The sequence below is a fragment of the Loxodonta africana genome, chromosome 23 (genome assembly GCF_030014295.1).
Source record: "Loxodonta africana isolate mLoxAfr1 chromosome 23, mLoxAfr1.hap2, whole genome shotgun sequence".
Taxonomy (NCBI): Eukaryota; Metazoa; Chordata; class Mammalia; order Proboscidea; family Elephantidae; genus Loxodonta; species Loxodonta africana.
Window position 1 is genome coordinate 892,755 of NC_087364.1, and position 18,213 is coordinate 910,967.

At 42.1% G+C, this 18,213-nt stretch overlaps 1 protein-coding gene across 5 annotated transcripts in view; it reads right to left on the reverse strand.

The window, feature by feature from the left end:
- ATP11A (ATPase phospholipid transporting 11A) overlaps window positions 1-18,213 on the reverse strand; it is a 222,842-nt gene that overhangs the window by 86,309 nt on the left and 118,320 nt on the right. For all 5 annotated transcript variants that reach the window (XR_010319085.1, XM_010594013.3, XM_010594015.3 and 2 more), the window contains exons 2-5: window positions 14,969-15,091; window positions 6,058-6,147; window positions 5,138-5,218; window positions 1,139-1,246 (exon numbers count right to left, since the gene is read on the reverse strand). Coding sequence is in view for 4 of the 5 variants with exons in the window: in XM_010594013.3 (XP_010592315.1) it covers window positions 1,139-1,246; window positions 5,138-5,218; window positions 6,058-6,147; window positions 14,969-15,091 (402 nt within the window). In the remaining variant the exon portion in view is untranslated. The remainder of the gene's footprint in view (window positions 1-1,138; window positions 1,247-5,137; window positions 5,219-6,057; window positions 6,148-14,968; window positions 15,092-18,213) is intronic.

Genomic DNA, 18,213 nt, shown 5'->3' on the forward strand with positions numbered 1-18,213 from the left:
CTGATAGAATACACAGAATATAAAAGCAGACATTTCCTATCAGAGACTGCTACATTAAAATTTTAATTTTCTGCAGGGAGGCATTTTTTAGGTCTGTTTTTAAGAAAGAGATGTTTATCTAAAAACATAGAAGACTGCAAAGAAAATGCAATTATTAAAGAAGACTGCTGGAAATCTTGCAGAGTGCCAGGGTTTGGATCTGAAAGCTGCTGCTGATACGTGTACAGTGTCCCACCTCCTCCTGTCCCCTGACCACTCGGACTCCATGTTTCAGGACAGTGGCCTCAGGAGCAATGAGGGTCATCATATGATCACAGTAAAATGTCATCAGTCTGACCTAATTGAGGGAAAACTCATTCAGAATTATTAAAACACCTGGGTAGTAAAATTTATAACACAAAAAATAAATGACATTTAAAATTAATACCTACGATAATATATAATAATAATACATCTCATTGCTGTCGAGTTGATTCCAACTCCCAGTGACCCTACAGGGCAGAGTGGAACTGCCCCACTGGGTTTCCAAGGAGAGGCTGGTGGATTTGAACTGTCAACCTTTTGGTTAGCAGCCAAGCTCTTAAACACTACGTCACCAGGGCTCAAATAATACATACAAGGCATTTAATAACTGGAAGTAGGTTAACAAATACAGACCAGATGTATATGACATGGATTTTCTGAAAGGGCATACGTGAATAGGCCTTAGTGAGTCACAATGTCCTGGATCCTGTCCTCCTCCAGAGTGAGGCACTTCTGGCTAAGTCCTGAGATACCCACTGACCACCAGGGTTGACCGGACTGTCCAGAAGACACCTCTTCCTTCTTGCCTGATTCATGAATGTTGTCTGAAAGCAGAGTCTTCGGTTTGATACAGTAGTTAACGATCAAAATATTAAAATGCAACCTTTAGTGAGGTTTCTGTTCCAATTTTCCTAAACTTCCAACTGGAGGAGTTTATATAAATACCATTTTACTTATTCTAAAATACATTTTCTAAAATTGCTTTAGGGCTTTCCTTATCTTGATTGGCTGGCATCATCTCATAACAATGTTAAAATTCAGACAACCTGTTTTGCCAAAGAAACTAAGACTGTTACTGGTCTCGAAGAAGTTACACGTATCAGCTCTTACTTACTCTCAGCTTTCGACTCTGCTTCCGAACGAGCTTGCCATGCTGAATGAAATGCACAGGACACTGGTTCATCGCATTGTCCGCTTTATGGCGAAGCCAGTCCTCATAACCCTAAAAAAAAAAAAAAAAAAAAAAATTCCGTGTCACGGAATAAAACTTAAAATGGTGCTTCCCAAAGGTTTTTTTTGTGCCAGGAGAAACGGTAATTTCGTATTAACCGGGGTTACTACACAAGGCTGCTCATCACCGGGGGCACTGCCTGGGGTCTCTGATGAGGCCCTAGGACTGCTGAGCTGGCCCCGGGGCTGAGGAAACCAACACACCAGCAAGCCTGACACGCACTGGGCTGGACACCAGAGGAAGCTCCGCTCTAACACGCCCGGCGGGTTTCTCCCTCTGGGACTCTGCTCCTCGCCCACCACAGTCTCGCCCTTCTACCTTCCCTCTCTCTCGGGCTTGCGCCTCACTTCATTTGGTTCTCTGATGGAATGTTACTCCTCCGAGAGCCTTCGCCATCTCGTTTGAATCACTCATACCTCTGCCAGTGCCACCCTCTGCTAAACTCCTTTACTGTTCTCACAGCAGGTGTCACCACCTGATGCTGCCTTAGATATTTACTCCTCAGATATTTACTCGTTGCCCTTTATTGCCTCTCTCTCACAGAATGTAAGGGGAGGAACACGTCTGCCTTGTTAAACCATTTTTACCTCCAGTGCCCAGAAAAAGGCTCAGTACATGGTAGATGTTCAATAGCTGTAGAATAAGTGAATAAACACAGAAAGCTTAAAGGATATTTGTAATGTAGAAACCGAGAAAGAAAAATATTTTTCTAACTATTGGCCCGGATTGCGTTCTGGACTCAGTGTTTCTGAATTTGTCTTTTTTTGGGAGAAGGGTGTTTACTTGGTAACTTGGTGCAAGAAGATAAATTTTCAAAAGAAAATCAAGGAGTAAGTAAAAGAAGCGAAAGTAACTTTTCAAAAGTAGCTTTTATCTTCTGTATTACAGAAAAGTATATGTTCTGGGGGCAAAATTAGAAAATACATATAAGCTACCTCCCTAACCCCCAAATCAAAGCAGTCCTAGTCCTATCACTTAGTAAAAACCACTGTTAATGTTAATAAATAGCTGGTAATATAAAATACAGTTACAGTTCCATGTAAGAGGAACTCCAGCCTGCAGGGGGTGCATATTTTCAAAATTATCATCACACTGCACATATAATTCTGCTTTGTACCCTTGATACATCATGGACATCTTCCCAATTATTAAACATGTTTCTATACATGGCTTCACAGTATTTTATGATACGAATGTATCATAATTTATTTAATCAATGACTAATTTTTGGACATTTGGTGTGCTTTAAATTTTCAGTTATAAATATACCTTGATAAACATCTTAACTATACTTTTGTGTATATCCATGATTATGTCCTTAGGATAAAATCCTTTGAAAAAAAAGAAATGTCTGGGTCAAAAGATAAGCAGGACTTTTAGGGCTTTAAGAGCCCTGGTGGCACAGTGGTTAAAGTGCTCAGCTGCTAACCAAAAGGCCCGTTGTTCAAACCCACCAGCTGCTCTGCAGGGCAAAGACGTGGCAGTCTGCTTCAGTAAAGATGACAGCCTTGGAAACCCCATGGGGCAGTTCTACTCTGTCCTGTAGGGTCGATATGAGTCAGAATTGACTCAATGGCCAGGGCTTTCGGCTTTTAATATGAAATGCCAAAAAGCCATCAAGAAACTTAGCACCAGTTATATTTTCACCAGCAGAACTGAAACACTTTACCTTGAAAAGTACAAGATAGCCTGTCTGCTTCTCTTAACTATAACTTTTAGTCATCTGTCAGCCCAGACTCTTAGAACTGCCTCAATTTACCACCACCTGCAGCAGCCTTCCAGTTTTCTATGGTATACACATTTCATTAATTGTAACAAACACTGAAAATGATCAGCTCTTCTTATCTAAATTCAGACATTAGTTAACGCACTGGAAAGAATCCTCACCTCACTCTTATAACTAACAACTCTGCTAAGTCCTTTTGCCTTAAATGGGAGCATATATATAAAATTCTCTCCACTAGCTTTACAAGGTTTAAAGTGGCCCTTCTCTGAAAATCCCCAGATAGGAGAAAACACAAACTTCCGGTTTAAGAATTTGGTACAGCATTTTGAGAACAGTGACACCAGGACATACAGTATGTAAAAGCTTTCTAAATTAATTAAGGAGCATTTTGAGTTAGGCTTTGCTGGATGGGACAACTAAGTGTAAAGACGATGAACAGCCTATTCTCTATTCCATTTCTCAGCACAAATGGATGAAAACAAGGCACCAAAAGAGATATACACAATGGAGTTTCCTTCTGCAGTGAGGACAGCGTTTGGAAATTAGACATGGTGACTGCTCAGCCACGGAGCTATAAAAACCAAAACCAAACCCGCTGCCGTCGAGTCGATTCCGACTCATAGCAACCCTATAGGACAGAGTAGAACTGCCCCCATAGAGCTTCCAAGGAGCGACTGGTGGATTTGAACTGCCGACCTATTTAGTTAGCAACCTTAGCACTTAACCACTACGCCACCAGGGTTTCCACTGAGCTATACACTTAACAGTTCTACTCCGTCCTCCAGGGTCGCTATGAGTCGGAATCGACTCAATGGCAGTGGGTTTGGTTTTTGGTTTTTTTATACACTTACACCAACAACACCAACAACAAAAAAACTAAAAAAAAAAGTCAGATAAAGGTCTGAAGTCACAATGACAGTATTTCCCTTCTAATTTAGGAGACAATGTAGCTTACTACACTTAACAAAAAATAAACTAAAAACAAAGTCAGACAAAGGTCTGAAGTCACAGTGACGGAATTTCCCTTCTAATTTAGGAGACAATGTAGCTTACTGAAGTACAGGGAAGTATCCAGCTTCATTTTTTTGCCATTCAAATTAACCCCTCTCTTGAGGACAAAGTGCTTCATACTCTACAACAGGGGTCAACACGTTTTTCTGTAAAAGGCCAGAGAGTAATAGTTTAGGGTTTGTAAATGTACAGTCTGCCACAACTACTCAATTCTGCTGCTGTAGTGTGAAAACAGCCGTAGACTATACGTAACAAATGAGAGTGGCTATGTTCCAAGAAAACTTTATTTACATAAACAGGCATTGGGCTAGATTAGGCCAAGTGCCATAGTTTGTCAACCCCTGTTCTAGAGTGACGTCACCACCTCCTGCGCCCTGGGGAAGACGGCTCAGAGCCTACACAGGAGGCGTGGGTCCTGGCAAGAGCATACCCACAGGGCAAAAAAAAAAAAAAAAAAAAAAAGCTAAGGAAACCGAAAAGTCTGGGAAGTTGCGGAGGAGAGATGCAGGAGCTAGGAAAACACCATTTTTCATGTTCACACTTGTCAGCCTCCAGGCAGTGCTGACGACTAGGAGATTATCTCCCGGGTTCATTCCACACCGAGAAGAAGCTTCACCTAATTAGCCCAACCTCCCTGGATCTCAAATGGAACCTGCTAGATGAATAATGGAAATAACTGAGCTGTATTCTCTTAATGTCAGTTTCGGGCTTTATTCATACCAGGACTACATAAAAAAAATATAACCCACATTTGAAAAGTACAAATGAGTCAGGGAAAGTTAGCGTGCTGGTGAGCTTTACGGTCCGAGGCCTTCTGTAAGGCAGCACAGCCTGTGGACGAGACAGACGAGGGCACAGACCCGTTTATACAACTCATCTAAAACCAGACATCTCTCTGGTTGATTCAAGGATGTGAAAACAGCCTCCTTCTCTAACTTAGATGGCACCAAACTGGCCACCAAATTACATAACTTTTTTATTTTAACTTAAGTATCAACTGAAAAGAGTTACAAATTGAATTTCTAGAACCTAGTTAAATCTTCTATTGACTAGCTGAAATAATCCAGATTACCCTGCTTGAAATGAAAGTGACATTGCGTAATGAGGATTATTACTTTCTTCCTTTTTACTTTTAAATTTCTTACCTGTTTGATAGCTGTGACAGTGATGACAAAGAACAGTGGAAGTCCACTTGTTACTGGACTTGTGGGCGTATCAATAATCAACTGCAATTGGAAGGGAATTACAGAATCATGTTCAAAACACACATTAGAGACTTCAGACAGGCTGGTTTCCCATGTAATACCAACATCTAGCACTTCCTTTTGCTTAGTTTAAAACACCTTAATAACTGTTACCCACTTTATTGCTACCAACAGAGGTAAATTCGATGTTAGGAAGGAAGGGCCCAAGTCCGATTCCACTTTACATTACTTTAAAAATTTACTACTCTGCTTCTGGTATCACCCTTGAATTACATTATTTGAGTACTTAAGTATTTGGGAAATTTAAAAAGTCCTTCTAAACTTTATTTTATGTGATTGAGAAAAATTAGATCGCTGTTCTCAAAATATATCTGACCTGCTGTTTTCTATCATACCCCCGCTGTGATTTCATTCCCTCTTATTTTTTTTAATGTGTAGCTTCTTTGGATTTTTTTTTGCAGGATCCACTCATGCTTAGGAAGAGAATAAGTGTAATCATGCTTAGCTCGGCTGCTGGGTTCATTCTAAAAATTAGAAAGTTTTTTATTTCCTTTCCAGTGCTGAAGAGATGATGGTGACAAAAAGGTGGCCAAAACCAACTTAAACATAAATTGACTGCTTATGTTTTAAGCTCACAAAGGTCTCACAATACAAACATATTTTGTCCTTAAAAAAATAAATGAATTATACGAAAAATAAATGTGAATAAAGGGCTCCAAGTCCTTGCTCCTTTTCTACTGTCAAGTTGTATGTTATTGGCAAGTTATATGTCAATTACCTGAGGACAAAACATCACTTGCTTAGATTTATATTTTATGAGACAGCAAAACATCATTTGATAAGAAGACAATCAGACTTACCTGTACCAGAAATATGATAAGAAAATAAAAGTTGGCTATTCTTCTGAACTGTTCAAATAAGTTCTTGGGTATGAAGTTCCAAAATGTGTACTGTTCAAATGAAAAAAAAAAAATATGTCAATTTAATCATATTTTATTCTTGTTACTCTATTACATGCTAAATAGCACTGGATTTCAAAGTAAAAATATTTAGTTTTAGATAAAAACAAAAAAACACATAATTCAAAATTTAGAGTGTTTGTTTTCATCTTATCAATTTGTCAACTATAAAAATAACCTGTTAACAGAATTTGTGCTCTCAAGCTAGCGTATATGAATTATCTAAACCCAGAAAAACCCAGTGCCGCCAAGTTGACTCAGACTCATAGCGACCCTGTAGGACAGACTAGAACTGTCCCATAGAGTTTCCAAGAAGCGCCTGGCAGATTTGAACTGCCAACCCTTTGGGTTAGCAGCCATAGCACTTAACCACTATGCCACCAGGGTTTCCATGAATTATCTAGTTCCATATAATTTGAGATAATGCAGAATAGCTTAACACAATCGTTTTACTATTAAAATGTTTTTCAAAAAATATAAACCTGTAGTTGTTAACTCAAAACATTACATGTTTAGTGGTTCTACTTCACTTTAAGTTCTTTATAATCTTTTTTTTTTTGGGGGGGGGGTGACAGTATGTCTAGATGGTCACAAAACTAGAATATAAGTCCAAACAATCAGACTATCCAAACCCAGTCTGAAGACAGCTTCTACACAACAGAAACACTCTAACGTCTTTAACCACAAAAGTGAGAGCCCTTTCTCTTTACTTAGAACAGAGAGGTAGGTTCAGAAGATAGTTATGACCACTACAAAGTCTCTAAACATTTAAGTTTTGCTTCAGGAGGAGTTTTCACTAAACTTTTGCATTGGAAACAACAATGTCCCAGATGTCACTAACCTATAGTCAACACGGAGTTTGGAACTTGTTTTTAAAATTCCATTGGACATGTTTTTGCCTTCTAATGAAGTGAGTCTACTGAAAATGGGAAGAGTGTTCTGTGCAACCTGTACCGTGATCCTTTGCCATCGATGTGTTATTTAAAACAGCATGTATTTCAAACTCCTATTCAGAGAAGTGCGTGGGCATTCACAGAATCTAGACGTTAGTCATCAAACTCTCCTACCAAGAACTCTTTCAGCGCTAGGATCACAAAGTTCTTCAAAATTTAACATAAGTCTGGGGACCATAGTTTCAGGGGATAGCTAGGTCAACTGGCATAACATAGTTTATAAAGAAAATGTTCCACATCCCACTTTGGTGTGTAGCATCCGGGGCCTTAAAAGCTTGCGAGTGGCCATCTAAGATACATCTATTGATCCCATCCCACTTGGAATAAAGGAGAATGAAGAAAACCAAAAACACAAGGAAAATACTAGTCCAAAGGACTAAAGGACCAAATGAACCAGAGGCTCCACCAGCCTGAGACCAGAAGAACTAGATGGTGTCCAGCCACCACCAATGACTGCCATGACAGAGAACACAACAGAGAGTCCTGGACAGAGGAGGAGAAAAATGCGGAACAGAATTCAAATTCACATAAAAGATCAGACTTAAAGTCTGACAGAGACTGGAGGAACCCCTGAAACTATGGTCCCCAGACACTCTGTTAACCTAGAATTGAAACCATTCTCAAAGGCCACTCTTCAGACAAAGACTGAAAAAAAAAAACAAAAAAAAACCCACCAAACCCTTTGCCGTCAAGTTGATTCTGACTCATAGCGACCCTACAGGACAGAGTAGAACTGCCCCATAGAGTTTCCAAGGAATGCCTGGTGGATTTGAACTGCTGACCTTTTGATTAGCAGCTGTAGCTCTTATTAAGCACTACACCACCAGGGTTTTTTCATGCCTGTGATAGTCCTAAAAATCTAACTGACGACTGGGAATATAATCAGCTCAGAGGGAGCTGGGGTTTCTCTTTCATTTGTGACTGGAAAAGGGGTTACAAAAAGTAGGGATCCATGGCTTAATTCTGGATGACTGCTTTTAGAGAGAAGTCGATATGATGACAGGGAGTTATGGGAGGTACTGAGAGTGCCGTGGAAGGAACACTGGGCTCACAGTCAGAAAAACCCGTTTCTGTGGCCTTGGGCACATTACCTGGCTCTGAACCTGAGCTTCTTCATAAATAAGTTGGGCATAATAAATAACAGCTGCCTTATAGGGTTGTTTTAGAGCTTAAATGACATGATAAACATGAGTCTCATTTATGCAAATGTAAGTCATTAAAAACACCGCCTATACCTCTAGTTATATAAAATACCTCTAGTTGGTGAGGTTTTTCCCTTTTCCAATAATTAAAAGTCATTCAGCTTTTCTTGAAAACATGGAGTGACTGAGCAGGTGAACCCTAACGTTTGATTCTGTAGACTCCTGAAGGTAAATTTGGGAACCACGTGAATTTTGTGCCCTAAAGTATAATTTTTAAGAGGGAACGAGCAGTTAGCCATCATTCTCTTGAGATCCTATCCGAAAAGGATCCCCTGACGGTGAGCTCAAAGATAATTTAGGAGGGACTTCTGCACAGAGGGTCACTATGAGAGGGAATCGACTTGACGGCAATGGGTTTGGCTTGGTTTTTTAGTCTGCACATCCACAGCAAGCAAGGAAGGGGCCGTTCTGCAGAATCATGACTTTTCCATTCTTCTACCCGACACTCAAAGGTATCTCCTCCAAAAAGGAAAGTCTGCTCACTCCTAAATCACCAATGAATGTGCTTCTGTCTAACATGTTAGAGGTTTAAAATAATTAAATTGGCATCTTCATCCCCAATTATAATTTTTCACATGACAATGCTTTTATACCCCTTTGATTTAATGAAAGTAAACTTTCTGAGCTGTGAAAGCATTACCACTTTAAGAAGCCTTTTTTTAAAAATAATTTTTATTGAGCTTTAAGTGAACATTTACAAATCAAGTCAGTCTGTCACATATAAGCTTATATATACCTTACTCCATACTCCCACTTACTCTCCCCCTGAGTCAGCCCTTCCAGTCTCTCCTTTCGTGACAATTTTGCAAGTTTCTAACCCTCTCTACCCTCCTATCTCCCCTCCAGACAGGAGATGACAGCACAGTCTCAAGTGTCCACCTGATACAAGTAGCTCACTCTTCATCAGCATCTCTCTCCAACCCACTGTCCAGTCCCTTCCATGTCTGATGAGTTCTCTTCGGGAATGGTTCCTGTCCTGGGCCAACAGAAGGTTTGGGGACCATGACCGCCAGTATTCCTCTAGTCTCAGTCAGACCATTAAGTCTGGTCTTTTTATGAGAATTTGGGGTCTGCATCCTCCTGCTCCCTCAGGGGTTCTCTGTTGTGCTCCCTGTCAGGGCAGTCATCGGTTGTGGCCGGGCACCATCTAGTTCTTCTGGTCTCAGGATGATATAAGACTCTGGTTCATGTGGCCCTTTCTGTCTCTTGGGCTCATAGTTATCGTGTGACCTTGGTGTTCTTCATTCTCCTTTGATCCAGGTGGGTTGAGACCAACTGATGCATCTTAGATGGCTGCTTGTTAGCATTTAAGACCCCAGACGCCACATTTCAAAGTGGGATAGAGAATGTTTTCACAATAGTGTTATTTTGCCAATTGACTTAGAAGTCCCCTTAAGCCATAGTCCCCAAACCCCCGCCTTGCTCCGCTGACCTTTGAAGCATTCAATTTATCCCAGAAACTTCTTTGCTTTTGGTCCAGTCCAGTTGAGCTGACTTTCCGTGTATTGAGTATTGTCCTTCCCTTCACCTAAAGTAGTTCTTATCTACTAACTAATCAGTAAATAACCCTCTCCCACCCTCCCTCCCTCGCAACCACAAAAGTATGTGTTCTTCTCAGTTTATACTATTTCTCAAGATCTTATAATAGTGGTCTTATACAATATTTGTCCTTTTGCCTCTAATTTCACTCAGCATAATGCCTTCCAGGTTCCTCCATGTTGTGAAATGTTTCACAGATTCGTCACTGTTCTTTATTGATGCGTAGTATTCCATTGTGTGAATATACCACAATTTATTTAACCATCATCCGTTGATGGACACCTTGGTTGCTTCCAGCTTTTTGCTATTGTAAACAGAGCTGCAATAAACATGGGAGTGCATATATCTGTTCGTGTGAAGGCTCTTATTTCTCTAGGGTATATTCCGAGGAGTGGGATTTCTGGGTTGCATGGTAGTTCTATTTCTAATTTTTTAAGAAAATGCCAGATAGATTTCCAAAGTGGTTGTACCATTTTACATTCCCACCAGCAGTGTATAAGAGTTCCAATCTCTCTGCAGCCTCTCCAACATTTATTATTTTGTGTTTTTTGGATTAATGCCAGCCTTGCTGGAGTGAGATGGAATCTCATCGTAGTTTTAATTTGCATTTCTCTAATGGCTAATGATCGAGAGCATTTTCTCATGTATCTGTTAGCTGCCTGAATATCTTCTTTAGTGAAGTGCGTGTTCATATCCTTTGCCCACTTCTTGATTGGGTTGTTTGTCTTTTTGGGGTTGAGTTTTAACAGAATCATATAGATTTTCAAGATCAGGCGCTGGTCAGAGATGTCATAGCTGAAAATTCTTTCCCAGTCTGTAGGTGGTCTTTTTACTCTTTTGGTGAAGTCTTTAGATGAGCATAGGTGTTTGATTTTTAGGAGCTCCCAGTTATCTGGTTTCTCTTTGTCATTTTCGGTAATATTTTCTATTCTGTTTATGCCTTGTATTAGGGCTCCTAACGTTGTCCCTATTTTTTCTTCCATGATCTTTATCGTTTTAGTCTTTATGTTCAGGTCTTTGATCCACTTGGATTAGTTTTTGTGCATGGTGTGAGGTATGGGTCCTGTTTCATTTTTTTGCAAATGGATATCCAGTTATGCCAGCACCATTTGTTAAAAGGACTATCTTTTCCCCAATTAACTGACACTGGGCCTTTGTCAAGTATCAGCTGCTCATATGTGAATGGATTTATATCTGGGTTCTCAATTCTGTTCCACAGGTCTATGTGCCTGTTGTTGTACCAGTACCAGGCTGTTTTGACTACTGTGGCTGTATAACAGGTTCTAAAATCAGGTAGAGTGAGGCCTCCCACTTTCTTCTTCTTTTTCAGTAATGCTTTACTTATCTGAGGCTTCTTTCCCTTCCACATGAAGTTGGTGATTTGTTTCTCCATCACATCAAAAAATGTCATTGGAATTTGGATCAGAAGTGCATTGTATGTATTGATGGCTTTTGGTAGAATAGACATTTTTACTATGTTAAGTTTTCCTATCGATGAGCAAGGTATGGTTTTCCACTTAAGTAGGTCCTTTTTAGTTTCTTGCAGTAGTACTTTGTAGTTTTCTTTGTATAGGTCTTTTACATCTTTGGTAAGATTTATTCCTAAGTATTTCATCTTCTTGGGGGCTACTGTGAATGGTATTGATTTGGTGATTTCCTCTTCGGTGTTCTTTTTGTTGATGTAGAGGAATCCAAGTGATTTTTGTATGTTTATCTTATAACCTGAGACTCTGCCAAACTCTTCTATTAGTTTCAGCAGTTTTCTGGAGGATTCCTTAGGGTTTTCTGTGTATAAGATCATGTGATCTGGAAATAGAGATAATTTTACTTCCTCCTTGCCAATCCGGATGCCCTTTATTTCTTTGTCTAGCCTAATTGCTCTGGCTAGGACCTCTAGCACAATGTTGAATAAGAGCGGTGATAAACGGCATCCTTGTCTGGTTACCGTTCTCAAGGGAAATGCTTTCAGGCTCTCCATTTAGAGTGATGTTGGCTGTTGGCTTTGTATACATGCCCTTTATTACGTTGAGGAATTTTCCTTCAATTTCTGTTTTGCTGAGAGTTTTTATCATAAATGGGTGTTGGACTTTGTCAAATGCCTTTTCTGCATCAATTGATAAGATCATGTGGTTTTTGTCTTTTGTTTTATTTATATGGTGGATTACATTAATGGTTTTTCTAATATTAAACCAGCCTTGCATACCTGGTATAAATCCCACTTGGTTGTGGTGGATTATTTTTTTGATATGTTGTTGAATTCTATTGGCTAGAATTTTGTTGAGGATTTCTGCATCTACGTTCATGAGGGATATAGGTCTGTAATTTTCTTTTTTTGTGATGTCTTTACCTGGTTTTGATATCAGGGAGATGGTGAAGAAGCCTTTCTGAGCAGTCTTCTTTTAAAGGTAGAAATAGAATTTTCATTCTCAAGAAAACAAAGATACGGTGCCACAAGCACGTTCTGCAAAACTGGTGGTAAACTCAGTTGCATAAATTAAGTTCCATTTTTCATACATTCTAAGAATCCGCAATTATGTGCTCTAGATTTCCATTTCAGGTTATCAATGCCACTATCAACCCAGCTACCAGCTTAGATTCCAAGCCTTTAACCTTTCTCAGAGCCTTTTCCTTACTGGCTTTGATTAGCAACAGATTATGCGTATTTTTCTTTGAAACTACCTATCACAATCTAGTGGAAACTGAGACATTAAGCCACCAATCTCAGCCTCTGTGAAGAATGAAGACCATGCGATGCACAAACACACCTGAGAGCACAGTTCCGTTTCTCCTTCTGAGGCTGAGATGGAAGGTGTTCAAGCACCTAATACCCCATCCTACATGTGGGCTCAGCAGTCAGGGACACCTGACTCTCTCCTAGAATTTATTCTCCTTAAAGCATGTTAACTTTAATTCTATTTGTTCCTATTCTAGAGCTTCCTGGTATGAAGGAGCTTAGTGAGAAGAAATATTTTCTAAAAGGTCTCGGAAAACCAGCAATTCTGTAACAACACCCCCATCCTTCCACACCCCCCGGAATATGATTTCCCTTATTAGAAACCAGTGATGCTTCCAGCTGTCACAGTGCACGCAGGGACCCTGTGGTCAAGAAGCTGTCACAGTGCACGCAGGGATGCTGTGGTCAAGGAGCTGTCACAGTGCACGCAGGGACCCTGTGGTCAAGGAGCTGTCACAGTGCACGCAGGGATGCTGTGGTCAAGGAGCTGTCACAGTGCATGCAGGGCCCCTGTGGTCAAGGAGCTGTCACAGTGCACGCAGGGACCCTGTGGTCAAGGAGCTGTCACAGTGCACGCAGGGACCCTGTGGTCAAGGAGCTGTCACAGTGCACGCAGGGACGCTGTGGTCAAGGAGCTGTCACAGTACACGCAGGGATGCTGTGGTCAAGGAGCTGCAACAGCAGGGACAGAAATATACTCTAGGCAAAGGAAAAGAATGATGCAGTTTTTATCGTGGTAAAAAGCAAGACAGGGCATCTTAAAATCATTGTTAGCAACTGTCTGCACAAATATTTGAAAAGGAAAATATGAAAATTATAAATTGGCTCTAAAAATCGACTCAGATAACAAAGGAGATAACAAAGGGGTCTGGAATGGAATATGAAATCAATGCTGTAGGTTATCCCCACCCAAACACCTTTACCAGGGGCTTTTATAATAAATAAAGCATCCTTAGCTTCCAGCCACATTCCACCAAGTAGATCAAGAAAGTGCCTGGGAAAGTGAAGCTTTTCCGTTGTCAAGTATTTTTAACAACATGGGGCACTCTGATCACTCAGAAAGGAACCAGGTGTACGTGTAGTTAGATACACATATCTAATACAGCCAGGCATGTGCACACACGTTCACGCATACACTCACTGGCGCACCTGAAAGGAAAAGTTCTCTATAATCTGGAAAGCATGTCGCCTTGTGTTATGAATTGAACTGTTTCTTCCAAAAAGATATGTTGAAGTCCTAACTGCGGTACCTGTGAACACGACCTTGTTTGGAAATAGGGCCTTTGAAGATGTTATCATACTGGAACAGGGTGTGTCTTAATCCAATCTGAGTGATGTCCTCATAAAACAAGAGACCAGAGAGACAGAGAAAGGACGGCCCTATGAAGATGTATCTATATCCACGGAGCACTCGTGGCTACCAGGAGTGGGAGAGAGAAGAAACTTTGACCCAGCCAACATGCTGATTTGGACTTCCAGCCTCCAGAACCGTGAGACAACAAATCTCTGTTCCTGTAAGTCACCTAGTTTGTGGGTTTTCTTATGGCAGCCTCAGGGAAATTCTGGCTCGTGGGAACCCCATATGTGTCAGAGTAGAACCATGCCCTCATAAGATTTTTAATGGCTGATGTTTTGGAAGTAGATTGCCGATGGGCCTCTGGATGGACTCAAACCTCCAACCTTTCTGTTAACACCCCAACACATTAACTGTAAGCATCCCTCAGAGACTCCAGGAAACTAATATACCCACCACTTACTTTTCTTGTTTGAAAGCCAAAAACTAACTCTAAATTCTATTCTTAAGGACTATTTTACTGGCTGTTCTCTAACTGTGTAAACATGTCCTCTACGGTTCCATTCTCCAGTCAGTGAAGAGTAACACGCTTCATTTAAGTGATGACGTTCAAGTCACATTTTTCCCACTTTAAACTTGCAGCACCTGATAAACTCTTACATTTACTGAGAGTTTTAGAGTTTACAAAGCAATTTTACACGTTATGTCAAAGGTGGCAGTACTGTATGTATTTTACAGATGAGGAAATTCTGGCTGAGAGCAGTTAATGACTTGCACATGGCCAAACAGCTAATAAGTGGCAGCAGTAGGAAGTCAATGTCCTGGACTTCAAACGTGGCCCTGGGTCCACAACGTACTTAACAGAGAATCAAAGGAAACGTGTTGTGATAGCTGGCAAGTCTTAAAAGGATAACAAATGCAAAAACCCTTTGTAAAGTTCTAATCAGAAGTCCCTAGCTAAGAGTAGAATAGCAGCTGTGAGGGCAGTGCTAGGAGGAGTGTTGGTGTTTGCTGTCATAAATTGCTAATACTCTCCACAGTACTTTCTTCTAGGTAATGAACAAACACCCAGACCAGAAGACAAAGTCACCTTGGAAGAGACGATCCTGTTATCCGGGTATCGTTGCGGGATGTAGGCCTCGGTGCCTGGAGGCGGCTCCCTGTGCCCCACGTAGATGGTCCGACTGTCCACCCAGTTCTCTTCTCCAGCACACTGTGGAAAAAAGCAAAAGATGATCTCAGGCACCTCATAATTCCGGTGAAAAAGTTCTTACCTAAAACGCTGGCTTTCATTTATGCTTGTTCATATTAACAGAAACTATATTGTCTGGCTTAGAGCATCATTCTGGGCTACAGAAGGAGAGCTAAATTCTTCAGATTTAGGGGCCAATTCTGACAATATGAACTCTTCAAATTAGTGGCCAAATATCTTCAAGTAGATCATTTGAGCAGGCTGTCTGTACTCCAGGAAGTGGTACATGGGTAACGTTCAAAAGCTGAGTGTCAGTGGAACTAAGACAGGGTGGGTTCACTGAGAAACAGAACACAAGTGCAAAATCTTACTGCTTCTCAAAGAGAAACGACAACGATGATTAGAAGTTTTTGAAAACAAGGGGTAAAACCATTAATTCAAAATCTAAGAATTATTTAACTCAAGGCTTTTCTGGATAGAAAAAAGGACTCAGGTCTGATTCATTTTTGTATTACTGAGAGTCTTGTGTACAAAAGACATTAAATACATATCTTCTGAATAGAAAAATCTTTTAAAAACACTCAACCAGACAGTGGGCTCCCAGCTCTGAGGTGACTAAACACTTTAGCTACAGAACTGAGACTAGAATGCAGGCTCAGAATAAAAGCCCTATTGTGTGGTCTTGGTACCACATTCCAGGTCTTCTGGGAGAACCGTCAGCTTTTCTGAGGTGTGATAAAACAGTGCTGAAAAGGAGACTGAAATACTCCTAGTTGAGAAGAAAGGCAATGTTATGTAACAGGAAAGACGAATTGGCACAGGAGCCAAAGAGACCTGGGTTCAGTCAACACTGAGCCAGTGACCAGCTGTGTAACCGCAGGCGAGGTGGTATTTCTGAACCTTACCGTCGTCGTCTATGAGGCAGTGATGGTAGCCCTTCTCACTCACAAAGTTGCCAAGAGAATGGAGTCAGAAAACAGAAATGAAACATACAGCAAAGCACCAGCCCGAAAGGTTTTTAACGAAGTACTAGGCGTCCTCCTTTCTTCCGTTACTACGGCCCATCCCTTTCGCTGCTTTGAGAAATCCCGACTATTCGAAGCCCAAGAGGCTGGGGCAACATAAGCAATCCAGCATTTCTATTTGCTCAATGTCGTGTTTATAAGTCTTCCATTGGTTTTGTGCGTGTGTGTGTGTGCGCGTGTGTGCACGTGTGCGCACGTGTGTGTGCCCATGTGTGTGCGCGTGTGTGTGCGTGTGTGCACATGTGTGTGCATGTGCTATTGTCATTGATCAACTTCCTGGGTAAAAAGTCTCTGACATTTGTATCCCTCCACAGCACAGGATGCATAGCAGCTCCATAAAGGTTTGCGCGTTTACTTTAATAAATCCCACCTGTGTGTCTGTGCACTGTATTTCCTTTTATTAGGGCCTAGCTTTGCCATAAGACTCTGTGTAAACTAAAGGAAAAAGACCAAATTAGTCTCTGTAACTCCAATCACGTTCCAGAAATGTGCGGCAGACACGAAATGGCGCTCGTTACAGGCAGATGAGGCTTCACGTTTCCTTGGGAACAGAAATAGACAAAGCAGCTACCTGGTCAGATGTGAGTGGCTCAGCACCATAAATGAGCCACGTGCATTTTCCCTCTGCAAAAACGTGGGATGCAGCTTGTGCAGAGGAGCCTGGAGGTTCTAGAGTAATTACTGCCCCAGATGGCAGGGAGCAGATTCAAAAACAAGCTGGACAGCACCGGTACGAGCCCTCCTGGTGATGCCGAAGGCCAGGCTGCCTCCTCTGCTGGACAGCACCGGTACGAGCCCTCCTGGTGATGCCGTAGGCCAGGCTGCCTCCTCTGCTGGACAGCACCGGTACGAGCCCTCCTGGTGATGCCGTAGGCCAGGCTGCCTCATCTGCTGGACAGCACCGGTACGAGCCCTCCTGGTGATGCCGAAGGCCAGGCTGCCTCATCTGCTGGACAGCACCGGTACGAGCCCTCCTGGTGATGCCGTAGGCCAGGCTGCCTCCTCTGCTGGACAGCACTGGTACGAGCCCTCCTGGTAATGCCGTAGGCCAGGCTGCCTCCTCTGCTGGACAGCACTGGTACGAGCCCTCCTGGTGATGCCGTAGGCCAGGCTGCCTCCTCTGCTGGACAGCACTGGTACGAGCCCTCCTGGTAATGCCGTAGGCCAGGCTGCCTCCTCTGCTGGACAGCACTGGTACGAGCCCTCCTGGTGATGCCGTAGGCCAGGCTGCCTCCTCTGCTGGACAGCACTGGTACGAGCCCTCCTGGTGATGCCGTAGGCCAGGCTGCCTCCTCTGCTGGACAGCACTGGTACGAGCCCTCCTGGTGATGCCGTAGGCCAGGCTGCCTCCTCTGCTGGACAGCACTGGTATGAGCCCTCCTGGTGATGCCGTAGGCCAGGCTGCCTCCTCTGCTGGTCAGCACTGGTACGAGCCCTCCTGGTGATGCCGTAGGCCAGGCTGCCTCCTCTGCTGGTCAGCACTGGTACGAGCCCTCCTGGTGATGCTGAAGGCCAGGGTGCCTCATCTCTGGCAAAGCACAAAGCAAGCTCTGACTTCATCTGAAGTGACAATCTCGCTGACCAACAGCAGCCTTTCCTCTCTCCTCCCCGCCCGTCATGAGAACGTCAATAAAGAGCAATGACTTTAAAAACCTCTACATATGAAAGCTAATAGAAAAGGTCTTTGATTTTTTCTTTTCTTGGAACACAGTCAAGCTGATGCTTCTGATTCTTCAGGAAGTCATATTGAAAAAATATATATTTTACATGACCAGAAGAAGAAAGAAAAGTATAAAAATATGACTTTGAATACAAAAATGAAAATCCTGAAAACCTTGCTCCTAAGCTTCACAGACAGCAGCTGAATCTCAAGAGCCGCCACGCTGACTGTCTGAAAGCCGGAAAGCCTCCTGGGCGTCACACCTGGTGCTCACTCTGTGCACAGGGCCCCATGCTTCCCTGCCATTTCCCGCCGGAGGACAAACATGACCTCTGCTCTCTGGAGGCACAGGATGAACTTTATTGAGGCCAACTCATAGTCCTGACGCTGTCTAACAGACGTTTATTATTAAATAAGAACTGACACCTTTGAATTGTGGTGCTGGTAAAGAATATTGA